This window comes from Toxotes jaculatrix, chromosome 19 (genome assembly GCF_017976425.1).
Source record: "Toxotes jaculatrix isolate fToxJac2 chromosome 19, fToxJac2.pri, whole genome shotgun sequence".
In the NCBI taxonomy this organism is placed as follows: domain Eukaryota; kingdom Metazoa; phylum Chordata; class Actinopteri; family Toxotidae; genus Toxotes; species Toxotes jaculatrix.
Window position 1 is genome coordinate 1,090,977 of NC_054412.1, and position 27,614 is coordinate 1,118,590.

Below are 27,614 nucleotides of genomic sequence, written 5' to 3' on the forward strand. Positions count from 1 at the left end.
ATCCTTATGATGCATTCTTTCTGTTTTCCTTTTTAGTGAAGCTCGCCACAGTGAAGGTTTAAACAGACGCTGATTAGCAGCTTAGCCTGTTGTTTCATACAGGGGGGTGGAAGCCAAACCTTTGAATGTGTCCTGCCTGTTCCTTACATTTGTGGGACATTGTCTGTCCGAGGAGGTGAGGAGACGTCCTATCCTCCACATGAAAATGGAGAACAAGGGAAACTCATCTGACAGTAGGAAGATGCGCTGCTCCAAGTGACTGAGGAAGCCCGTCAACTCCGACCCCGCCTCCACCCTGCACGGTACCTTTGATTTCAGTAGGAGTTCCTCCAGGATCCTGAACAGGTGGCATGAGTTCTGATACTGGTCCACAGGAAAGCTGTCCAGCCCCGAGTCCTCCTGCCCCTGGAAAGCAACATCGACATCAGGGCTGAATGATTTCTTGATAACTATCTCCAGGACACAACATGAGAGGTCAGAGAGGAAAACAGTCACTGGGTGGCTGTCAAGAGTTTAGCAACTGGCTGGAGCTAGCTTGGCCTCCCTGACCTCCTGACCACCTCCTGGACGACTACCAGCACAAATACCTACCTGTCTAATAGTGGGAAACGGTGCATCCAAGACGTAGGCACCAAGTCCTTTAACTACATGACTGCCTTGCTACTGCTGATCCAACTGAAAGCACAGGAGAGATGTAATTCAAGAGAGGGACCGTGGAAAGAAGCTAAAGGAGCTACAGCTAAAGGTAAACCATTACTCAAATAACCCCACACTGGAGTGATCTCTCAGGGATCATGGAGTGATAGATGATGCTGGAACGTGCTGCAGGTAAATACTTACTGCACACGCTATTTAACAGCAGGTGACAGCAGAGAAACATGAGGTACGAGTGTGATTGTTTTCAGAGCACACACTACATCAAATTCAAGGCGTACAACACACACACGCCTACAAACCAAAATGTATTCATTCAAATAAAGGGAAGCTACTGGATTTCTTCCAGGCTGTATCTCAGTGTGCCTTTCTGTGTGTTCACCTTTGTGTGAGATTTCACAAAGAAAAACAACCACCAGATGGTTGTCAGGTATTCCTCACGGCCCGAATCTTCAGAGAGCTGACAGGATGTGACAACGACACACACACACACACACACAATCAGGACCCCCATCCGGACTGGGTCACTTCCTGGGTCCAGAGAGCCAAAACACCATTTTCTTTATCTCTCACAGTTCACTTATTGGAATGTGCGTGTCTGGAAACTCTCCTCGATACAAACACACGGTTTAATACAGAATTCTTCCTGAAAGTTTATGGGTTCAAAAATAAGCAAACAGACAAAAACAAAATCACCGTATCTCAATAGCTGTGTTTCGGTTCACTCTCATCAACCTTCTTCATGATACACAGGTGCATAACTCAGACTCGAGCATTTATTAACAGAGCTGTCAGTCAGTCTGAGTGTGATAACAGGTTCCAGTCGTGTGTCAGGTTAGTTTCTGAACTGTGAATATCGGGGCTATATCTGCTGCATGTACAGATACTTGGTGACTCGCTGCCATGAAGAGACGGTGCCAGGCAGCTCGACACAGAGGCCTCGGATATTCACACTGTCTGCGGCAGCAACTGTCAACAAGACGGGGAGGACATATTTCACTCGGGTGAACACGGGGAGAGAAGACTGCAGCGTGATGTGGCTCTGCAGATCATCGTCACAAAGATAATGACCTGATTATCTGAGCCCTGTCCATGCACAGATTCTGGTTTTTTCTTTGGGGGGGGGGGCACAGTCTGAATGATTTCTTGCCATCCTCTGAGCGCCCCACCAGTGCTGTCAGACGATCCATCTAAAAACCAAAACAAAGTGAGGGCAACATGAAATGAAATGAGGCAGGAAGAGCGGGAACGAAAGCTCCCTGAAACTTTGAGTGTGAAGAGAACGCCATGATTTATCTTAAACATGTTTTCAGCTTGACTGCCTAAACAGTTCACATCCTATTTGCGGGCACAGGCATTAATTAATATGGAATATGCAGATTCTCTTGATTTACACCAGAAAAACAGCTGAAGCTGCTCAGAGAGTCAACAGTAATAAGATCTGAGCCAAAGTAAAACATTTCCTACAGTCTGTTTGCTGCTGAGAGCCAGCGAGTGATGGAAGGTCTGAGGTCGCTGTTAATTATTTTCAATGAATTGATGAAATGTTCTTTCAATAAATAAACTTATTGTTTAGTTTACAAATTTAAGAAAATAAAAAACCACCCATCTACGGGCTGTGGGACATTTTTCACTGGACATTTTATACAGTAAATTATTCACTTGGAAAAAAATAAATGTTGACTCATGAAGCTGGACACAAACAACAATACACAGCTACTGTGTGTGTGTGTGTGTGTGTGTGTGTGTCCTGGTCCACTGGGTCACCAGGACGTCCAAAAGTCCAAAAGAGTCTTTATCAAAACTTTGGCAGCAGAACAACCCGCCATTTTTAAAAACACTGTCATTAAACTGCAAACGCTGAACAATACACACTGCAGTCAGGACAAGGCAAGTTCACTCACTCATCACTCAGAACCACTGAGCCGGATAAACACTGTGATTCAAGGAACAACAACAGGGAATCTGGGAAAACGCGGGGAGGAGCCGAGTGTTAGAACAGGAAACATAACTGCAAATAAACACTGTGCTTCAAAACAGAGAATGAGACAAAGCTGGTTTCAACACCTTTTACTGAAACAGAAGAAATAAAGATCCCACTTTTATCTCATCATCTAATCATTTGCTGCTTCTACAGATCAAAACAAATACATTTTTAATTGTGTTTGTTTTGTATAGATGTGCGTGTGATGATTATTTACTTTCAGGTGTGATTTCTACAGATCCGGTCGTCACCTCCCCAAACAAAGCTGCACCGTCAGTTTTATTCGACAACATACAACAACATTCAGGAGGCCGAGGCGGTTTATGTCAGCTGCTGCTAAGAGGGAGCCCGAGACATTCTACTTTAATCTACCACCTGTCAAGCACTCGTACGCCCAACGAATTTATGAAGCCGCGGAGCGGCATTCGATAGAAAAAAAAAAATCGATAACTGGAATGAAAATCTGGAAGAAGCTGTGATGGAGCATTTGTGAAACACACACACACACACACACACACACAGTACAGCTACTCATCCACAGGGGGAGGTGACACAGACGGTGGCCTGAGATAGAAAACATGAAGCCACAGAGGGCCTGCTGGGTCTCACTGCTCCTGCTTCTAGCTGGGTAACTGTAATGGTTGTATTAATAAACAGGTTAAAAAAGAAAGTACAGTATTCAGTGTATAGATAAGTGTTCTGTACAGATTATAAAACAGTCTGCAGTAAGGTGTTAATACGCAGACATGAGTGGCCACATGCTGCAGTCACTGTAACATTCCTGTCTCTACGTCCAACAAAGACGGTCTGAGATCAACCGCTTCGCTCCAGAAACGGGGTTCAAGGCTCTGACAGGCAGCAGGACACTCACCGTATTCTTATTTTATTTCTGTCTGTTCTGTTCCATTTCCCTGCCACTGCAAATCAACGTTCCTGGCATGAAGGGGGAAAAAAAACACAATGCAGACTGACAGATTCATCAAGCGAACCGAACAAAAAAAAAAAAAAAAAATCACCAGGCCTGCCTCTGGAGAACAGAGATGCGAGAGAAACAATTGACTAATCAGTGGGTGGCTTTTCTTCCAGATGTGGGTTCAAGATAAAATCCCCTGAGGCGGTATCTCTTTTACAACAACCCCAGGATATTTAACAAGCAAAGCATCCTTTCATAAGACGGCACGACCAGCTGTGCTTCTGGCTTCGACAGCATTCTGACACAAAATCATAAATAATTACGAGTAGACAGTAGAAACAAAACTCTATTCTCAGACAGTTTCCCCTCTGTGCTCAAAAGTGTGTACGGAGGGGTCGTCCACCGTGGTGGAGAACAGCACAATAAAAAGAACAAAGAGTGGGAGATAAGAACGTCAGATGAAGTGACAGGAGGCCCGTCTGCACGGATCCAAACCCGAGTCCTGCTCTGAGTGAGAGGATGAAAACAGCAGGACAGACTGATTGAGTTTGTTGGCTCGTTAGAAGTCCTCGGGGATCCGCCGGGCTGCAGGATGACAGCGGCAGGATTCATTGCTGCGTTTTAATAATCTAGATAAACTACTCTCTCCCTCCACGCCAGTAACAGGACAGCCTTTCTCTTCCAGGCCAAACCACAAAGTCAAAAAGACTTTATCTGATCCCACTGAGCGGCCGAAGCTAAAAGCTGGACGTGAGGGCTCAGATGAGGCTGAGGTTACGCAGAAGGTCATTTCATTATCGACCTTCCAGGTAAACATGATGATGAGTTGTGGCTTTGAAGGCAACAGGAAACCATAGGGTGTCTCTGAACATGTGCAGGAGGTTGAACTGTAACACACAGACTCGCTCCCTGTGAAACTGTGTGTTCGTAAGCAGATAATTAGCTACCGTGAGAATCGGTTCATCAGAGACGAACACAGTCTTTCTGCTATTTTCCTGATATTTCCTGGATTTTAAAAATTACATCATGCTGCAACTCAGACAGCGAGACATTAACAAACGCTTTAACTACAGATCTTCTCCTTGGCAGTAAAACGAATCCCTGTAAAACTGTCAGTGTAATAATGACATAATGACAAAGGCATTTAGCAGCTAAAGAGAAGCTTTAATATTTTACTGACGAGGAGCTGGAGTAATCCACGCCAGGCAGCTTTGTCTTCACTGTCAGTGTCTCACATTCATATTAAACATATGGCTGTCTTTACATTTTAATTCCTGCTTAGTGCCATGGATCTGGATTTGGATCTGGATCTGTCAGGATAGTGAAACAGGAAATAATAAGCACCTGAACCTTTCATAGTTTGGGGGCTCCTCGTAGACATATTTGACAATAGAGAGTCCAAATAAAGTGTCCATACCCACATAGGAAACCTATTAATTACCACCGATGGGATCTGGAGATGTGAAAGGTCTTTTCCACTGAGCTGGATGAGGACCTCGAGTGTGGAGAGGAGAAAACTCCTGGATCTGTATGCAGCGAGCGAGCCTGAAGCACAATGACCCAGTTAGCATCGGCTGCCCTGAGATTATAAAGCAGCGCCCTCAATGGGATTTAATTGTCCATCTGATTAGACCTAGAGCTCATCTCTGTTCTGACTGGGTCACACACGAACAGCAACCGCTGGCCTGGAAGAGAAACTGAACGTTTCTCAAGTGGAAATAAATACAAGACTGAAGACAGATACATGAGGTTTATGTTTATGTAAAATTTTAACTGTAAAGCAACTGTGAGTAATTATTGAAAATGTCTGCAAATAATTATTTTCATTATCAGTTAATTTCTTATTATTTTCTTCTTTCTTACTTATTACTGGAGCTCAAGCTGAAATCTTAAATCTGTGTTCTGGTCCTAAGTTTGTGTTTTTGTCAGGATTTCACAAACTGCTCCCTGAGAAACAAACAAGTGACATTTTGAGTTGCTTTATTTTGTTTACACTGTTTACACTGTTTACCTACATAGCCTCATAAAGGCTAAACAGAGGAGGGAAAGAGGAAGGAAAGAGACATGGAAGGACATAAAGGTAAATGGAGGGAAAACGATAATGAAAGAAAAGAGCAAAAGTGATTCATAGAAAATTAAAAAGGCAGAGAACAAGAATCAGAAAATACAGAAAAAGACGAGCAATGAGAGAGACAGGGAGAGAGACGAGGACAGAGCGAGGCAGTGAAAGCAGAGAGAGCGAGGGAGCAGCTGACAAAGAGCACATAATGAAGCGGTGCTCGGCTGGAAGTGTGAAGGGCAGTAATTTACTGATCAAGGACAGAGATTGATTTGTCACCAGAGAGGAAAAGAAAAGCCCACAGAGTGAGTGAGAAGCTTCGGCCTCCTCTCCACAACAATACTGTCAAGTTAGGCGGCTCGGTGTCACCACCTGAACGCACAGAGGCCCGGCCTGAGATGACCGAGACCACACCTGCACCGAGGTCCGACCGCAACAGCTGCAAGTCTTTCTACAGCGATTGCTTCTCTTAATAATAAAGACGACCTGATTTTTACTCTAGCACCACCATGAGGTTCACACATTCACATATTGCATATTTGGTTTCAAATGAAATAACAACCCAGAGTACACTTTAGCACTGTAATCACAAACAAACAAATCAATTTTCTTTTTTCTGTGAACAGGTTATTAAAATTTGTTCACAGCAAAAAAAAAATGCTGTCGGCTGAGAATTGCCCTGCTGCTGTTAGAGAACGGGGTCAAACATGAAAATAAGCTTGTTTACCAGCACAGTATTGATGACAAACCGTCTCTGGCCCTGGCCTTCCCCATACGGGCGTGTTGATTCTCCTTTGAAGTGCAGCGTACAGAGGATTGCTGGTGGTCCTCCACTGAGATGAATGCAACCACAGTCTGCTTCAGGCTTACAAGCAAAATGACCCCACACATCCTTCCCCACCTGTCAGCCCACAGAACACAACAACTCCCAGGAATTGATTTTTTTTTTCCTCTTTTTTTTTTTTTGCCTTTGTCTTGTAGAAGCGTCCTCATGCAGTGTTTTATTTTTTTCCCCTGACCATCTCTTTCAAGGCGGTTCGCCGGCAATCCACCGATTCAACCGACAGAAAATCGATCCAATCTCATCCGAGCCGTTGTTCTCTGAGCTCAAATCTCGACATCTCGACCGCCCGGGGAGGTGGAAGAACACAGGTTTGTCTGTTTCTCGCACACATATAAGAGAGTGCAGTATCCTCCTGTTTCTCTTTTTTGTTAAATGGTCTCATGAGGCTGTGGCAGTTGCCGACAGGAGGTCAGTTCTGTCACATCTGTCGGCCGCAGACGGCTGGTGCGACAGCTGAGTTTCCCCAAAGACCAAACCACTATATTTCCAGTGTTCAGCCACATGGAGAGAGTTGATAGAGTAGAAATGCCAGAGCTGACAGGAGAGCTTCAGATTTGACCTGACAACTCAACGTCCTTTGACTCTTTTCTCTTAAAAAGCTGCTCTGAGCTTTCATATGTTCACAGTCTGCTCCTCTACATTCACTGAAGCTGCATGAATCACTCACGATCCCTAAAACTGTCTTTCACTGTTTTACTCATTTAATTTCATGACTTATTTTGGTGGCTCTGGTTATTATCATTCCTACCAATAACTACACTGTCCTCCCCAAGTTAGTGAAATCACTAAAAAGAAGCACAACAGGTCAAGAAATGAGCAGTTAGACACAGACTATAACATCTTTACAGACAAAATCCAGTTTCAGAGATACTGAATTATAGATTCAGGTGGTGACCAATCACCTGAACGAACAGGTAGAAAGTCAAAGACTTATTTTGTGCGTCTTCAGTGATTTTGTGTATTTATTCATGACTTGAATAAAGTGAGTTTGACAGTAACTCCAAAGAAGCTTCCAGGTTTAGTTTTATAAAGCGACTTTGATCGACCAGTCTCATTTTCCTTCCTGGTTAGACCGCTAATGAGAGCGGCGAGCTCTGAGGACGGAGGACGGCTTTGATCCTCGGCTAATTGTCCATCTTTTTCTCTCCCTCTCCCTTTAATCTGATCGATCTGTCACGTGTGCAGCGGCGGACGTGGACGGCTCACCGCACCGAGAGCAGGTCACCTCACCGACAGGAAGTCTGCCATCGAGCCGATTTATTCAACACGGGAACCGACCATGGAACGCAAACAGCAACACATCTCTGTAATGGTCCACAGGTTTTACAAAAAGGTCACTAACTAGTCATTACTAATCTATGAATAGAAAGGGAGTAGAAACAAAGCTTTTCTATACAGCATATATTTAAATTATAATATTTAATATTTCCTATATTAACAGAGGATCAAGTGCCACGAGTATCAGTGCACCCACAGAGCATTACAACCCACTCTGCCTTTCTGTGGAGCATTTTTTATTTTAACAGTTCAGTCGAGGTTTGACAGCGATGAACTGACTACGATTGTTTAAGTGACTCATCAAGAAACAATGTCGTGTATTCTCCGGTTCCAGCTTCTCAGATGTGATGGTTTGCTGCTTTTCTCTGTTTTCTTTTTTTTTCAGAGCATTTAGCAGCTAAAGAGCCAGATACGTCCCTCAGGAGCCGGTGGAGACCAAACCAGAGCTAAGAGGAGAGGGAACACTGGGCTTACAATCTGACACACCTCAGACAAAACAGCTGTATAAGGTAATAATGATGCTGAAGTACCACTTTTCTGTATGAACTTTATATTTTTGAAATAATATAAACTGTGAGAAGAACTGGAACTGGACTTCTTCAAATCTTAAGAACCATGTATGTGTAAATATAAACTGGGGTCCAAAGGGAATGGGAATCCTAAGTAATCCTGAAAATATGTTGCTGCTTTCACATGTTGTATAAACTGACTGATGAACGAAGAACACGGAGCTGATTTCATTCTGCTTTGCTGACATGCTGAGTATTTAAAGTCAGACTCATCAGTGCAGACACATCTCTGGTTTTGGCAGCTCTGCCTAAATTAATTCTGTCTGGCCCAAATTCCTGCTCTTTAAATGTCCTTGGCAATGATGCAGATTGCTCTAAATATTGGCTCAATTAATTTTACATTTCATCCACTTTGATCCACTTACTGCAGCTGAAAAACCACAGTATGCACACATCTCTACACGGTGCTCAGGATCACATAAGTTAGCTCTTGACTGATGTGTTGGTCAATCAGACTGTAACTGAACCTAAAATGCCAAAGCCATTCTGACTCTGTATGAGAATGTACAGCTTGTATTTATGTGAAGCACGATTTACCCACAGCAGATGGCATTAAATAACGCTTCTGTCCATTAAAATGCCACAGTGAAGAAAAGCAGAGTAAACTCCCACTGCCTGAAAGTCATTTCTGCAGAAGCAAACTCGTCATGTAACAAGGAGGCCATGATGGTCACGGAACCATATATTTCCCCACCCATATCTGCATTGTAATTCAGTACAATCAGCTCTGCTCCACCACATGTTTATCCATTTATCTGTCCAGATCCACAGGATGCATGAGACACAGAGCAGTGGATGCAGTGGATTGTTTTAACGGAAGCTGAGAGAGGCGAGCTCTGTGGGAGGAAGATGACAGATAGAGACGAAGACGACAGGCAACCAGAGAGCCAAAGAATGCTAATTAATTAAGCCATCACCACAGATGCCACCAGAGCTTCCACACAAAAGATGTACAGAAAGAGAAAACACACTGTCCTCAGAAAATGCCTGAATATACACGTGACAAGCACAGAGATAATAGCAAAGCACTTTTACTTTAGAATCACACATAAAACTAATAACACACCTGCTGCTTACGGCGGAGCGTGCCGATGTGATGAGAAACAACAGTCATTATTTTAAAGGGCATCTTGATCCACGAGCCTCAACAATGCACGAGTATAAAACCAGATCAACTGAAATCCACCACTACGACAGAAAACGAGATGAAGACGCACACGCTGCGTGTTCACGGAGACACATGAAGTCAGTGAGCTGTTGGGTTACACAGTGCGAGATGCACAGTTTAGCTGCAGCGTCACCAGTCTGAGTCCAGCTCCACTGATATAAACACAGCTGGACAGGCGTCGGTCAGAAGAGACAAACTCTTTCATTAGAATAACAAATGCCATTTTAGGAGGGAAGCAGCAACGAAACACCACCACAGACCAGAGATGGAGCTCGATTAATTCTGTTATCCTGTCACATCCTCCAGCATATTAGCATAACAGTAGTGGATAACACTCGCTGACTCACATTTTATTTTGCTCACTTTTCTGAAATCCACTTAAAACTTACTCAACATTTTAATGGAAACACAACTACTGAGATCACCCAGAAAGCCGATACGATAAAAGCATCCAAATGGCTCATTATACAGCACTGTCAGAGGCCTGTTAGAGCTGTCAATCAAATTCAAACCAACGTGTTATTTGTTCAAATTAATTCAAACCCAACCCATGGAGCCCGAGTTCAGATACACTGAGAGTTTTTTTTTAATATTAAAAAAGTTGATTACAGATTGAACATTAATTTTCTTCTCTCAAATAAAAGGCGACAGACCTGCTCCCTGAACACCAGCTAAAATGGAACCAGAATGAATTATTACTGAATCAAACCCACACTGCTTCCCGACCCGGGCTGTCGGGCAGCTGACGGGTCCTGCAACTCAAAAAACTCTGACGTGTAAACACCTCTCTGTACAAGAGTGTTTTCAGAAAGGACTTGAAGGCTGATTCAAGGTAGCGACGTAAACTTCCTCTGGCGAGTCGTGGATAGGATGAAGAGGATGTAAAGGCCGTGGATTTATTGTCCGTCAGCCTCTGATCGGTGATCATCCTGTGCTGGGTGGTTGTTTTCTACACTAGAGACTGCACTGCTAGGTTTAAAATGTTGGAGACTACTGTGAAAACACAGGCTGATTTTTACCCTGAGACTTGAATCTTGCACTTGAACTGTCACCAGACAATTTGTTCTTACTGCTCTTCCTGTATCAGGACCGACAATCTCCACCTCTCAGTTTACTGCTGACTCGACTCGACACGCCAGCGTCCTCCACTCCCGCCTGCCCCCGAACAGCGGGAGGAAAACTGTAACGTTGTCGTCATCATTTGTTTTCCTGCAAAGATGTGTTATTGGTTTTCTTTCCCCCTGAGGAATGAGAGCAGAGGTGAGTGAGGACAAAAAGAAGCAGACAGCCTGACAAAGCTCTCTGTGGCAACTCGAGCCAAGGGGGACGTGTAAAGCTCTTAGTGGGTCTGTGTGAATGATGCAGACACTACTGACTGAAGTGGAGGCTGGAAGTAAAAAGTACAACTATGCTTCATGTATGAACAATGTGTAAAGCTCACTTTGTCTTTTCATGTGTTGAAATGTTGAAAAATGAACTACAAATAAAAACGTACATGAATCTGGCAGCTTCCTGACGCTGTCCTTAAGGCTCCACAGGGTGGTGTGCCACCCACATTTGGAGCCACTGATGGAGGCTGTTGTTCTCTTCAGTCACGTGACCGCGTGAGCCGTGCTGAACGAGTAGTCTCTGCACCAAAGCACCTGAGAGACAAGGTCGAAGCACCATTTTGGTTTCTGCTACTTTGGATACGAGTGTAGTTTGGGATGATGATGTGTGTTCATATGTGAGGATGAAATTATGATTAATTTTCTGTCAACCCACTAACCAATTAATCAAGTAATCCATGCAGCTCCATTAACATACAAACCTGATTAGTTTTTCTTTATTAGTGTTTAAAATATTGATCTTTATCATGAGCTGATTAGAATGAAAGTGCAGAGCCAGAACAAGCTGAGAACAGGTGCCAGATAAAACCTCTGTTTTCCTGTAGGTCCCCTCACCACAGCATTCCTGAACAAAGACTGACACTCTGGGAAAAGTCGTGCAGAGAAATCCGTGTTTTATTCAACAACCTGCATCTATATCATCACACGCTGCAGCTCCGGGATAGTAAAACAGTTTCCTCCTCTGTTCAGATGATTTAGCTGCTTTACCTGTTGCACAACTATTATTATTACTTTGCAAAGTTATGTGTCTGTCAGTCAGATCACCTGACATTACCTGTCCTCAGAAGCAACAGATTTATGGACAGCTGAGACAAACAATGGAATCATGCAGGCAGCACGCCGTCTTTATAAGAAGGTAAGCTAATGTAGCTGTCAGGTGCTGCGGATGTGGAGGTAACAGTAACGTACAGCCGGCCATCTTTAGCGTTGCTGTCAGGAGGGGTGAGTAAATGTAAAGATCACAGAACTGATGCTGTGTGATGATACAGTGTCTGGATCAGATCAGAGAGGACGGTTCTGTTGTCCTGATATTTAAAGATGAAATGGGATGTACCGATCAGTCCCACAGCAAAAAAACATTCTCTGAGGGCCGCGGAGCCAAAGAGTGCAAACTGAGCTGGCACTGGCCTTTAGAGGCATCAGCTGTGATGCTCATTTCCTCTGGCTCTGCCTCCACCGCTGAACCCCGCATGCCTGAAAACTAATTCATCATCCCAAAGCCAAATTTAATATCCCCAAGCCGAACTTAATATCATTAAGGGCAATCATCCCAGACACTGGCTGGATCTGAAACTCATCAGATCATTCTAATGAGACAATAACACAGAGAAGTTTCATGGGATTAAGCCAACTGACGCTAAAGAGGGAAGTTAACCAGGGAGGCTTCTCAGCCACACTCTCCACACAAACAAATCCAGTGGAGGATTATTATTATTTATTTATTTGTTCAATTTAACAACGTTTAATTTATAACACGTTACAAAATGAGGACTAATGCAAAGAGTCACATTTTATCTGAAGTATAGTGATAAAACATGAAGTAGAGCTGAAACGATCTGCAGATTTACTGACAGAAAAATAAATCAGCAATAAATAATCAGCAGCTCGTACACTACGACGAGTTTCACCTGAATAACCTAATGTTTCTACAAACACAGCCTCACGTTGCTATGAACACATGGCTGCTTTAATCGATCACTCCTTTCAGCTGCAGTCGAGTCCGTTTTGTTCCATGTTCTCCACATTGTTACTTCAGATCAGTCAATACTCGAATCACAATCCCAAGCTCAGACACACAGAACACAGCTCTCATGCTGCTGTCCTCCTGTCAGATGGATCTGTCAATCAGCAGCTCTGATGATTACTCTTACAGGTGAATAAGTGCCAAATATTCTTTGGCTCCTCAAATGTGAGAATTTCCTGCTTTTCTCTGTTTGAGTCTGAGACACGGTGATCTCTAATCTTACAGACTAAACAACGAATCAATTAGTCAAAGAAATACAGTAATCAACAGATTAATCAATAACGCAAATAACCATCAGCTTCAGCCATATTAATTTTAACGTTTGAGCCGAGGATAAGACGGTTAGCCACAGGCCACCCACAGTTTGCATAAAATGCAGACACAGGCACGGTGACAACTGAGGGTGCATAGTAATGACGTGGGGATGGCATTTATACTGCCCCGTGGTTTAGTGCTACTGCTGGATTTCATGGTGGCTTTGTCCCGAGGGGCTGCGGCCGTTTGGTGCCACTGACTGTCACGCCCTCTGACAGAACAACGCAGCGCCCAGATGGCACGGCTTATCTGTATGCTGCTCCGCTCCAAGGACAGTGGCACCAGGCTGCAGCATCTCTGAGGATGCATGTCAGACAGCAGCGCCAGCAGCCGCCGCCTCCCTGCTCCTGACAGACTGCTCACGACTTTAATGCCTCCACTCACAGCTACCAATGCCCTTGAAACAGTGCACCCAGAACACTCATATTTCAGCCGATTCCTCCGCCAGCTCAGAGTAACCCGTGGCTCATCATACGGCAGCATGTAGCATGCAGCGTAACCTCCTACAAACATTTACATATTATACTGGACTGCACTGTCACTGCTTCACTGAAATCATGGATCTGACTAAAGACAAAACCGTTCCCTCATCTCTCAGCTCGACGGTTTGAACTATTGATTTAACCAGTACTGTGGTTCCATTTTCACTCAGACACAGGTTTCTGTGTCATTTTCTGCTATTTAATCTCATATACTGTCTGTTCAGCATCTCTGTTTCATGTAAAACAAAAAAAAAACACTGGCATCTTCTACAGCTGCAATGATTAATCACTTAGTCATGAATATCCCCCAGAGGAACTTCCCTTTTCAGCAGCAGACCATGAGAACAAACTCCAGACAGTGACGATCAGACATCAGAATCAAACAACAACCAAAACACAACTTGTAACTGAACTTGTTCAGGCTTGGTCCTCTTCGGTCTTCGGCACTCAGCCATATTTTACATCATGAAGAGATGGAATTCAAGTTCAGGAAAGTTAACACCCACAGAGCTGTGAACTCAGTCATTTCTGTGTTAGATCACTGCCGTGCATGTGTGGTTCCAGGTGAACGCCCAGATGGGCGGTTAAGGTCTCCCCCCACTATGATACGAATGACAACAAGGAAATTAGGTTCATGATGTGTGAGTGTGACACTAAGCGTTTCAGCCATCACCGCCTGTCCTCTCAACCTCTGGAACATAAAAGCCTGAGTCAGCGAAGAGTCGTCGGACAGATGGGAACGATCTGCTCTCTTAACAACCAGCTGGAAAAGGGTGAAGGCCTGTTTGGCATTCACTGCTGTGGCAGGTGGTGTTCCAGTGACCTAACCACTACTTAGGGAGTGCATATTAACAACACAGGCAGCCCAGTGTTTAAATATAATGTTTGAAGGGTTTGAGGCCAGAGGCAGACCGTATGGATAAAATCCTCTATTAATATGTGTATAACTGTATATCACAATATTGATATATATATAATCAAACACCTCGGCTGAAATGCTGAACTGTTTTTGGATTACCAAAGAAAACCATACGCAGAACAAACCAAGTTTCCTCTCATCACTCCAGCTCCCGAAGGATTCATGTACTTTTTCCATTTGCAGTTCGAATGACTAATACTCTGCACTGAAAGCTGTAATCAATGTTTTTCACCAGGAATAGATGGAAATGCATAGCAACTCAGCATTGAATGGATACCTGATGACGCACACAGCTCACTTTACCTACATCACAAAATAAGACCTGAGTCAAAGGCTGCACCTGCTCAAAAGGTCTAAAAAAGAGTTGGACACCTGTAGTTTGGACTAAGGAAGGAAATCATACTGCTGACAAGACACTACTGCTTTTTAGTTCTCATCTGGTCCATGTTCACACTGATGCACTATTTTATATGATGATGATGATGATGATATTTGTGTTAATGCTGACATTAAATAACAAAACTCCAAAGACTTGGAACTGAACTGAAAACAGGACAGAACAGATTTTACATCACTGCCTAAACTTCTCCACACAAAAGAAATCCTCCACGCAGAGAAACACCTTTCACTTAGCATTATTGACAGAGAGCCAGGGGTCTGCTGCTGACAAAGGGCTGAGGCAGGGGTCTGTTCGTGGCTTTGACTCGGCCCTGGGGACCATATGAAAGCTCAGGTTTTTATACAGGCAGCGTGGCAGCTGCAGAGCCCGGTGGCTTTCAAACAGGGGACAAGAAACTCTCAGAGGGTCTTTGTAGAGTCCCAGTGGGTCCTCAGCTGAGTGACATATGGTTTAATGTCACCTCTCAAGTCTGCTGTAAAAGTAAACTCCACATTTCAATTTTTAACATTGTGGTACAACTTCTACTGCTACTGCTACTCCTGAGGCAGTTAATCAGTTAACTGATTTTTGTTTGGGCTATGACGATTTGTGGGCATATTTCACTATTGCTGAAATAAATATGCAATATATTGATTAGTTAAAAATGCATTTATTAACCAAATGAAAATATTAGTGTCTCTCTCCTACCCTGAAAAGGTGAAAAAAGTGTTTTGTTATATAACCTCTGGGCTGTAAATACCAGCGTCTGACAAACAGCTGGTTTGTGTGGGGATTCAACAGGTGTCCTCATTACAGTTCACTCTGTATAAAACTTCAGCAGAAATACAGACGTATAGATGCTGCAGGCACGGAGCTACAAGCAAATAAGACTGTCCAGTGGCTCTGTCTTCAAATACACCAAGTCTTCAAAAGCAATCTCCTTATCCCTTCTTCAGCCTTGAAAGAATAAAGGCGTGTTGTGGTGGTGGTAGCGGGTGGACTCAGACATTTCCATGGACACACTGATGGCCGTCTGCGTGCTTTGAAATGTCAAACGCTGCTCTACGCTAACACGCTGATTAATTTCAGTTTGCAAACACAGGCCTCCTGAATGCTCAGAGGAAGGTGCTCCACTCGCATGTGCCAGCGGCTCACGCTCCAGCTTCCCGCTTACAAATGCACATTACTGCCGGTTTATCGGAGACAATGACGCCACAGCAGCACAGCGTGGCGTCAGAATCTCCAGTGAACAGTGGGCTCAGCTATTTCTTTCTTTAACTCCCAAAAACGCGGCGCTGATAAAATTCTGTCTTTGGCATCGCCCGAGTCGAGAGGATCTCTCTGGGAGACGGAGACAACCAGGCGCAAATGAGCATGACTGAACCCGCTGAGTGGGAGGGAAGCTCAGCAGGAGGGGTGAAGGGGGAAATCATCTGTTTCCTCTCCCTTTTCTCACATTTCCATTTCGAAGGACCCCCGGTGGCTAGGCACAGCTCTGCCTTCCACAGGAAGCAGGCCAGCCGAGCGCAGCTCTCGCCCGGCCTGTGACTCAGGCGGTGACTGAGGTCTGCTGAGAGACGTCTGAATACATGGCAGACAGGAAACTGGTGGGAAGCAGTATTGATTATGGTGGTTCAGAAATGACCGCAGCAATGAGTCAATAGGGCAAACTGTGTGGACCTGAGGCCTCGCACAAAGGCTGACAGCCTAAGAGCAAAACTGTGAAATGAAATCGTGTATGAGTCAGAGAGCGAGAGTCTGTGGGGGAGAACACCAAAGAGAAATAAACAGAGACAAAGCTAATAAGAGTCCGAAAGACAGACTGATGATCTCAGTATGGGGTGAATGCATAAAGTGCTGTTTATACAAACTGTAAAATCTTCATATTGCTTTGGCGATACTGCTGCTGATCATGCCAATAAAGTAAAGGAACTGAGCAACACAACAGACACACACAACTGGGGAGCATACAACTGCAGCGAAACAGGAAGGCATCAACGCTGTCACCGAGCCAAAAGAGAAAGAAGCAGAAAAAGAAGAGGAAGAAGGATGGGAACGCAGGAGCAGGTGTGGTGAAGCAGCGGGGGCGTTTACCTGGAAGGCCTGCCAGAGCTGATCGGCCAGAGAGCTGATCTGACAGAGGACGTGACGAATGAGGAAGGACTTCGACATGCTGCTGCTCCCCAGCGTGATCAGGTACTCCATCAGCTTCTCTGCAGCCTGGAGCTGAGGTTTGGAAAAGAAAAAAGATTTTACCGATGGTGTTTCCTTAGAGCTTTCATTCCTTTTTACTAACCTTTACAACATAACAAATATAAAATCTATAATCGACTGATTATTATTCTACCATCAATGAGCTGGTTACAATAAACATACTCTGACAGTTCAGGCCTTACTGATTAACCACGATTTCATTTTTAGGACCTGTTTCATGATCACTTCAACCACAGTGCCAAAAAAAGAGGCCAAGAATTAACCGACAACAAAACACAGAGACACACACACACACACACACACACACACACACACACACACACACACACACACACACACACACACACACACACACACACACACACACACACACACACACACACACACACACACACACACACACACAGCTCCCCTGCGCATCCAGATGACTCAAACCCAGAAGGAAAAACAAAACATTGTCTAAAGCTCATTATTAAAAAAACCTGTAAAATTAATTCTGCCGCTGATTATTCTGTTATAATCACACATATCACACAGAGAACATCTAATTTATTTCAGAATGTACCTTGGAGTTGAAAATCTTTTAGAAGTTAACACAAAATGAAAAAGAAAAAAATTGAGCCTGTTTTCACTAAAATTGCCAACAAAAATATTTTAAGACTCATTTTATTCTGAAAGCTGAAAAACTATTTCAGCCTGAAACCAAGTAAAACTCCTCTGCAGCAAACAGACATTAAAAAAACTGAGCCTTTCCTCTGATGCTAATGTTCACCCCAGCGTTTACGACTGCTACACCCTGATGCCAAACACATGACGGACACAGTTAGCTGCTGCTACACGTTTTCATTGTTCTGCTGCTGGGGGGGGGGCTGCGTTTAGCACTCACACATTCACACTCACATTCAGCAACAGCCTAATTCACATTCACTCCATTTTTCATATATTTTACTGGGAGCAGCCCAACACATCCAAACTGCCCTCGGTTGCTGTGCCAGTAGGCAGCTCCACGGCAGCAGCTGGGGATAAAATTGTCTGGCTCGAGGGCGTCATGACCATTGTCGCTTTTCAGGTTGGTGTGGGGGGGGGGGCAACTCGTAACCTTGCACAGCTCTTAAAGGCAGAGCTTAAACTGTCTGGTGCTTTCTGCGGATCAGACAGGCGTGTTCGGCTGCGCTCTTCAAACAGACCGAGCAAAACTAAAAAACAAAAAAACCAGCTGAAATCCAATTTGCTTTGCACTGCCTCTGCTGCTGATTGCCCCTGAGTGCCGAATGATACGAGGACATCATGTGAAATTGTCTGGAATGATTATCCTATCAAGATATTAATTCACAATTTGAACCTGATTGTTTTTTCAGTTCTCCTGACCAGTTTCTCAGGCTGCAGACTGACAATGAGTTTCCCTCCCTCCATTTTCCACCTCTTTGACCTTCTGATGCACAGGCGTGATCACACCAGTTAGTTTAATCGTTTACTGGGAGACAGATTCAACGGAAAAAAGAAAAGAAAAAGAAGAAGAAAGAGAAAACACCTGAAGTCATTCTGCCTTTAAACCGTTGGTTTTACACTGATTTCATCTTTCTAACTGCATCTACCTGCTGATTCACCACTTCACTGATGTCAAGCTTCTCTGTTCTGTTTGAAGTCTGTCTGCAGGAGCCTCTTCCACTCAGCACTTTCCTCTTCCTTTTCTGACCTGCTCGCGGGCCATGGTCCAGTCAAGGTTCTCTGTTACTAGAAAAACATCCTTATCTTTTAGCTTTTAGTTGATGTCGGTCACGATGTGCCCCGTTTCAGCGGACTCCAGGTTTATCTCTGTCTTTGAGTGGGAGGTTTCTCTTGTATTTTCTTTGGTGAATGCTGGATTTTCTTGTTCTTATTCTTGTTCTGTGCGTGACTTGTATGCCCTTTAAAAATACAACCAGCTCACTGTGCGAGAAAGTGACAAACATCCTCTCCTCGCTAAGGGGTTAATGTTCACAGTGTCTTACGAAAAACAAGGTCTAACAAAGCTTTATGTTTAAAGGAACCTTATAATCCCATTCTTCATGTTTACAGGCAAATGCTGTAGCCATAACCCTGACAGGCAGCATCGTCTGAAAAAGAATAGAGTCATAAACGGCGTACTTGAGCGTCCTGTTCGGGGCTGAAACACTGAGACAAGCTGGATCCAATATAGGAGAAGGCAATAAAAGTTCTTCCAGTAGACAAAAGGATGGCACGGTGAAATGAGGAGGGTGTGAGGCTACATGAGGCCAGCCAGGCACTAAACTGTTCTCCTCTCTGAAAGGTTATTACATGAAATATGTCTGCAGTTGCACACAGTGGGGGAGTGACATTTGAATGACGCCACCTGGGATACAGGACCTGCAATTTCATCATCTGGGCTCTTCATCTCGCACAATCGCCTTCCTCCTAGACCGTAACAAGTCCTCCAGGTGTCTGAGAAACCGAGCCTGAGATAAGAGCTCTCCTGGTGGGCGTGAGCAGCTCTGAAGGCAGGACCAGGGGCTGGGTGAACTGCAGCTGCTCGGGGCATCACACCTCAAGATGGACACACTCAGACTGTCAGCACTTCCTGACTCTTCCAGGCAGTCCTTATTCTGCCGTTTTCATTGTGTGACTACGGAGGTCAGGTTCTGGAAAAGGGCCGAAAATGACAGAAGAAACAAAATGTCGAGAGGAGCAAACAGCCACAGCAACTCCCTGATCCTCAGCAGGTGGTTTCCCATCATGCTCTACCAAACTGTGGGTGATGTTTGAGTCCATTAGCACATCTAAACCTTGTCCGTCAGAAACAAACCAGACTAGAGCTGAAACAACTAACTGATTAAATATTTAGTCTTAACCTGGAACTTTCAGACATAGTTTTTAAGAATATCCAATACATTTGATTGGATTGGATTGATCACATATATATAATTACATTAGACTACAGCTGAATGATAAGGCCAAAACCTGAAATCAGCAGAATCAACAGTATTATCTCAAAATGCTTTCTCATCCCTTCACACTGTCAGATACAGGGAAACACACTGGAAACCCATTCAGTGGGACAATTTTATCCTCCTACAAATATAAAATTGTTTTTGAACAGCGTGTTTAATAGATTAGTCTGGTGTCAGAATGTTTTACAGTCGTGTCCCAGCGGAGGGGTTTTCCTTTGCTCGCACTCCTTGATGTTGTCAGGAGTCTTTCCAGTATTATAATTACCCCTGCCCTTCATCTGTGACCTCCCCCTCTGTGTCTGAATGGTCCCAAACAATCAGTTTGACTGGCAGAGCGATGGAGTGTTCACCGAACGTCAGAAATACAAAGAGTTCATTAACCGGTGTCCTCAAAGTCGTCTGCACCGTCCTTACAGAGAAAGTTAAAACGAATGTAAATTTTTATGGAAACCGTGAGAGGGTTATATACTGCACAGAGAAAATGCTCAGCCTGCGCACTACATAAAGCTGTGTGGTCAAAGTCAGAGCTCTGATGTGTGAGTAAGTACATGTGGCCTTAAAGTACGCTGAAAAGTGCAGGTGCAAACACTGTTCACAGGCTAACATGCCTTCAGATATTAACTGTTTGAATGTGAGATGTTAAACAGGAGTTCAAGTCTAAGTTTAAGCTGAACCACAGAGAAGGTCTGAGGTGTGTTTTGAAGTGAAATCACTGAAAAACTTTTCAGAGATCAAATCCTCAGCTCAACGTATGAAAGCGACTGTATCTCTGAGTGTTTCACAGAGAGCTCTCGCTTTTTCACTTTCAAATTATCACTGAACTAAAAATAGGACTACATCAATAATTTAGCCTTATTGTCCAACAAACTCATTGAGTTTACAGTAAATTTACTTTACTGACCGTTTTCCTTGGTGCACTGAAAACATTTACATTGATTTCCAATTTTCCAGGCAGCCAAGGATTGCTGACCATTTTAGTAAAAAGGTAAAGTCAACGTGCAGAGACATGTCAATTGTGTGGGACTGAAGTTACCGGACAGGCCTCTGTCCTCGTGGTAATATATTTTCCTACCATGATGTCAGTCTGTGCGTCCTGTCCAGAGACACTGTCCTCACAAGAAAAATGGCAGCATCAATGATAATTTCACCCTCTGTTTTATAAGAACAGAGACAATGATATGACAGCAGCAGCAGCAGCAGCAGCGGCTAATCACCAGCCTGGTTCAGAAACATCAGATTTAGGAGCCAGCTCCTCAGAATCAATGTCCAAAGCTGCTTTATTTGGTCGGGGTTCACCCATCATACAATGGGGCATCTATAATAGGAAAGAAAGAGAAAACACTTTCTCTGGGCACGGTGGCCTCTCTATACCAGACTGCAACGGGCACAGCTGACATAGATCGGTAACCTGCATCACCCACAGCCGAATGATCACACGTTAAAAGCTATTCCTCCGCCCGTGCACACCCACATTTGGCTCAGAGTTCACACCCCTCCTCTGAGGCCTTGTCCAAATCCATTCTGCAGAAAATAAAATAAGACTCACTACAAGGAAAATATGAGGCAAGCTGAAGGAGAGCACATCAAACACATTAATTACACATGCACTGAGCATCATGGATTGGTTTTATCAAACAGCAGCGGTATCAAAGTGGGGATTTTTACTTTAAACAGTGTAATCTCTCCCCAAACACAGCTCCCTCCACACGCTGCTATGATGGGAAAGTGAGAGGGTCTGCATAAATTTAGTGTCTCACAGTTTGTCACCAAGCCCTCATCCAGGAATGGAATTTAAAAATAAAAGCCTGCACGCTATGAGGAACCTGCTGGAACGGGACTGTCTGCAGTACTGTTTACATCATGGGAAGGATTCTCATGTTTACGGTTCAAGAATGTATGACCATGAACGACCTCAGAGCCACACAGACTTCACATCTGGATAAAACTTAGCTGTGTTATTGGACTGGTGCTCGGCGTCAGCAGATCAGTGCTGAGGCATCAGGAAAAGAAAAGGCACATTAACACTCAGTAAAATGTGTTTTCCATTGTCTGAATCTGACGTTTAGCAGTTCACATGTTTTATTCATCACTGGTGAATCTATGACTATCACATGCTCCCTTTAAAAAGATAAAGCACCGACTCCGTCATCAGGATTAAGAGCTGTCCTTCTATGATAATCACAAACTGAGTCCAACTAATGGCCTTCCTGTTTTCCTCATTCACTCTACGTTACTGTGATTGGTTGTCTGACTCTAAGTAACCAGTCTTAAAAGGCTGTAAGACAACTTGTCTCTGCGGGGGCATTAAAGTTTCTCAGAGACAGATCAGTGCTGTGTTAATGGAAGACCTCATTAAATGTAAATTATTTTACCCCCTCCTCACCACCATCATCAGTTTCATTGACATCTGCTAAACGTCTCTGCGCCGCTTCGGAAGAAAACTCCAATTTCTTCACTATTAGTCACGACAAACAGTGTGGGAATATTGCTGTACAGAGGAAACTGCCTGCAGCCATCTTTGTTGGGTAAGCCATTCTCTGAGCATTCAGTAAGAGCCAGAGGGAGAACCTCATCCTCGTCAGCCCAGGCTCACTTTCATCTCAATTTCCCTGCTGACAGGCCCCATCATGACAGCTACACGTACGAGGCAGCGAGTGGCTTTTACGATCGACTGTGGATGCAATTTCAGCCTTCATGGACTCAGTGAGCTTTAAATGGAGGTTAACAGGGGACACTGCTCTTTACTGCACTGAAATATTCTCAATGTCATTTCAAAGGTTAGAAAAGATTAAGCAGATACAAATTTGAGAAACTGGAACCAGAAAATGTTCAACAATCTTTGTGTGTAAAACACACTGAACAGTAGCTCAGGAACTGTAAGCTGTTTGTCTTTGGGTTCTTTGGGTTCTGGACTCCTGGTTGGTCCAAATAAACAATTTAAACTCAGCTTTTTGTGACGAGTGCAAACAATTAAGAAAAAAAAAAACACAGATTGAAAATAATTATTAGCGTATTTTTCATCCGCTTTACGGCTGCTTTAAATCTATCAAGACAATGTTACAGAAAACGTATCAGACCTTTGTCTCTACAATAAAACTATTTGGTTTTCAGTGGACAAATGATCAATTTTTACATTTGCTCTCAGCTGCTGCTGCTGAATACATTAAGCTGAGTCAACACATATTTTTACACAAACACCAATAATCCTGTCCTGCCTTGAAAAAAACCCAAAATACTATTAAACTTTAATGATGCTCAAGGGGAATTAGATAGTATTAAAACTTTTGAGTAAGACTATTGTATCACTCCCAATATTACCCCAGGGATGTTCACGATAGCATGGAAAGCTATAAACCTTTACAAAACAGTCTCGTGTCAACATGAATAACTACAGAGTTAACTGTAATGAAAACAGAGAAGGGTGACGGAGGTTTAGTGCAGCGCGACTCGTTTCTGTTCACTGCTCTGACGTCTCTGCTCGGCCGCTGAATGTTGGTGAAGTCAGCGAAACGTCTGCCGCGCTGCTCGGCTGACTCTTCAGCTGACTGCACTGTCGCTTCAGACGTCTGAGGTTTCGGTTCAGTGTGGGTGCACTGAACTGTACTGCAGCTGGGCAGAGGCCGTGAGTAACTCACAGTATGTTTCATGATCACAGGTAGGGTGCACCGCAGGTAAGGTGTGCCGAAGATAATGTTTATTAATAATCAAAAAATAATATATCATTTAATAATATCCTATTTTGTTTTGTTTCACTCTCTCTCAACAACTGAGTGAAAGTGATTTCAACAATCTTCATTATCTAAGCCGACGTTTAACGAAGTGCAGTTATACACACATGAATATGACCAACATGAAAATTTAGCTTTCGAGCAGTTATGTTAATAAGTGCTGCAATAATGTAAAATAAGCACAACATCCAGCTTCTCCTTCTGTTTGATCACATGAACACGTTCATCCGATTTCCCTCAGATCTGAGGAAGATGATTCTAATGCATGTTCGTTTGTTATATGATCAAAAAGACCAGAGGAATGTTTCCCTTCAGCAGTGCTGTTCTGACGGTGCAGCTGTGGGTGGCCACTACAGTCAACTTAATGAGGAAATATTGTGCACATGCAAACTTCCCCTCCCTGTGGATCCCATTACTCACCCTGCCGGGCTGATTAGCGTGAAGCAGCATCCCAGTCAGCTCCCTCAGCGACTCTTCCACACGTCTCGTGAATTCAACAGATGGCAGCCTCTGAGAGCAGAAGAGGTCCATCGCTCGGGCTGCGACCTGGCAGGCCTGCAGGACAAGGTCGTGAGGACCCAGTGGAGGGGGATCCCTGCACGCCGCCGCCACCGACTCCAGGAGGTGGCACACAGAGTCCATCAAAACCGACCCTGCGTCCCCGTCAGCAGCGAACCACAGAGCCTCCAGGCCTCGGCTGTTCCCTTCTACTCGGTGTAGGCCACACAGTGACTGGAGGAACTGCACATGGGGATGGATCGCTTGCTCCTGAAGACCTCCAGGGTGATCAGGGTGGTCAGAGGTGGCAGGCTGGGGGTCCTGTTGAAGGAGTTCAGGAGTCTCTGAGTCACAGCTGGGTTGAGGGTCTGAAGGACCAAACAGATCCTGCGAAATGTCTTCCACTGCACTGTCATTACCTGGAGGATTTCACACAAACACAGTGGCAATACTCCAAAGTTGTTCTATTGGATTCAAGTCAGGGGACAAACCTAAGCCAAGTCATAGTTTTCACTTTTGTCCTCCTAACAAACTCTTGTGCGACTGTCACACTGCCACCTCCATCTGATCCAAACTCATTTATTTTGGCTTCATCTGCCAATATTCATGTTCTTTGGCAAAGTTTAATCTTGCAGTTTTCTGAGCAATGTTTTTCTTCTTGGGCGGCAGGTTGACTTCACGCAGTGTCCTTCACACTAAAACACCAGTTTCCACAGATGATCCTGGTGCCAAGTCAGAAGCTCTTCCCCATCTGTTTTACAATGCAAATGCATAAATAGTGAACTGTTCATGGCGTCATTCTTCAAGGACGGCAACTGTGCCTTCTGTTAATTAGGCCCACACTTTGTATTTTAGACGGATATGGTGCTAAATTTTACTTTCACATTTTCTCTGCAAGTGATTTTCTCTGTCAGTAAATTGTTTTTGCTGTGATGACATCGTGGCATAAATGTGCATTTTACTAAGTTACCACAATATCAGACAAGTACACATGAAGGTAAAGAAATAGAAGCCCATGAACCTTGGTTGTATTTGAAGTCTCTAAAAACCCATATTATAGTGGTTGCAGCTCATTATTCTGAGAACAGGTGGGCCTTGCTTACAGGTCCACCTGTTTCACAGGCTGTACAACTAAATGTCTCCCCTCAGCCCTCAGGGTTTTAGATTTAGGAGGACACGTGTTTTCCTTGGAACAAATGCTGTCATAAAGGCAGCAATATTTACAGCTGTGTGTGTGTGTGTGTGTGTGTTTATATGGACTGCAGGGCTGTTTAAAATGATATGTGCTCTACTGGGAGTGACACATATACCTAAGAAATGAATGATATCATTTAAATCAGTCACTTTGTAAGACCCAGCAAGCAAGTTGCATGTTAAGTCACTGCAAGTCATGAAAACGAAAACCCAGTGAGGGAGGAAGCTCTAAGAACCAGAAATATGAAAAGATGCCAGTACACATACTAACAGTGAACATTTTTATACCTAACAGGATGCAATTTAATACCTTTCTCAGGGTCAAGCTTGGAAGATATTATTGAAAACCAGTGGGGCAATAATGTGGCATAACACTCTTCACCAAATGCATGAATTTAGTGGAACTGTATCATATTTGTACCAGCAGTGCATAATAATTATATACTATAATATAATTCCCTATCATTGATTTTATACAGTCAAAATTCATACATTGAATAACATTGAACATTATATCAGTCTGGTGAGAGGAAGCAGAGGCTTCCCTTTTTTTGTAAAATACACAGTGACCTTGTCAAAAGGACGAACAAGCATTCAGCTATAAACCTGACCAATCAACATTCATGAGCATTATGTATGTAATCATTAGCAGCCTGGTGTGATAACCTCAGGACAGTAGGCTCAGTGTCTGAGCTCCTCTGAGGACTCATGTCAGATTGTGCCTGTCCTTGAGATATCCTCTCCTCAGACTGAAGGCATCGGCAAACATACACTCTTGTGTTTGTATATCTTTATAAACCGTCTGGATTTTTGTGACATGAGCTCACCTTCCAGTCGCTCCTGTTGTCAGCTACTCTGAAGGTCACTGATCAAATTATTCTTAAACCTTCACTTTCCAACAATGAAACTTTTGGCAAACTAAAGCAGTTTCTGACAAATATCAGTTATCTGCCAACAGGTCTAACAGAAACAGTGTTGTTGCTGATACCACTGTGTGTGACTAATATTCATCTTATTTTCAGTAACCTATGTACATGGAGAAAAGCCTACCTGCTCCCTCTGTGGAGCCTGACGTCACCCTGGTGATCAGCATCTGCTGCTGCAGCCTCAGCACGTGCTGCTGCAGCCCCTGGGCTTTCTTCTTCCAGCTCTCCTCCTGGCTCCTCAGCGTGCAGGCCAAAGCCTCGGCGTACTCTCGGCCACTCATACCCGGAGGCCTGTTCCTTATTATGGCCACTGCCAGGGCGACTTTGGCTTTCATGAAAACCCACGCTGCTCGACTCGTTCCTGTCAAAAGACAGATTTCGAAGATGCCAATTAACAAGAACTGTGACGGCTTAAGATTTTAAATGGGTACATTCAGGTTAACTGCAGCACCCTGAAAGCACCCGTATTATATTATAACGTATGTAAACGGGCAAAAAACACTGTAAATATTCAGAATTTAAATTTCTCAGCTGAAATAAAAGCATTTTCAGCATTTAACCAAAAATGACAAAAATGTTTATTAAACGTTAAATTAAATGAATCTTTTCAGTTCTACCACCAGTGACTTGGGTTCAGGAAAGAATAATGGACGTCCTCTAAAGAAAACCATTATTACTGCACTGATTAAGGCGGTAATGATGATTCAGGCTCCATTACAGAAGGTTTCCCCAACTAGAATTGACATGCGCCCATTATCGGACATATCGCGCATATTATTTCGTATTTACACGGTTTGCAATTTGCTGTGGCGCATCCAGCTAAACTCGCTCTGTTAGCTTAAATCAATCGGTGCTGTTCCTTGTTAAACCAGGTTAATCTAACGGCCTGGGTTCATTTCTGTGTACAAACATTAGCTGGAAATTACACAACTGTAGAAAACAACACGTAAATTTAACTACGACCATTCAAACCTGTAGCTACCTCGGCTACCTCGGTTACTTAGCTAGCTAACAGCTAATTATTTAGCTAGCTAGGTAACAGCTAGCTAAATAGCGTTACAACAAAACCACGGATTCTTGTGGATAAACGGGTTTACATAACACAACACTTCACGTTATTAACGTTAACTGTGACACTAACTATTTACCTTTTAAACGGCCTTCGTCGCTGTCCATTCCCTGGCGTCTGTCCTCCACCTCCCCATTCAATGTTTGCAGACCAACGCTGACTCTGCTAATTTAGCTCCGCCCGCCAAACAGGTGCTACACCAGGTGTTACACGGAAACCCGTGACCCGGCGGATTCTGTGGCACAGTCCGCCATGACACAAGACCGACCGGGAACCAAACGTTACGGTGACCCGAGGAAAACTGTGGCCTGCAGAATGTGTTTAAACTGATTATTGCCTCT

General features: G+C 43.9%; 1 protein-coding gene across 1 annotated transcript; it reads right to left on the reverse strand.

Moving 5' to 3' along the window:
* On the reverse strand, nucleotides 1-27,380 carry mei4 (meiosis-specific, MEI4 homolog (S. cerevisiae)). Its single transcript, XM_041064941.1, has 5 exons — nucleotides 27,353-27,380; nucleotides 26,329-26,565; nucleotides 24,007-24,503; nucleotides 16,791-16,922; nucleotides 1-405 (listed from the first exon to the last, which is right to left on the reverse strand). The coding sequence occupies exons 1-5, from the start codon at nucleotides 27,378-27,380 to the stop codon at nucleotides 82-84; spliced, it is 1,218 nt and encodes a 405-aa protein (XP_040920875.1). The 3' UTR covers nucleotides 1-81.
* Nucleotides 27,381-27,614: the final 234 nt, after the last annotated feature.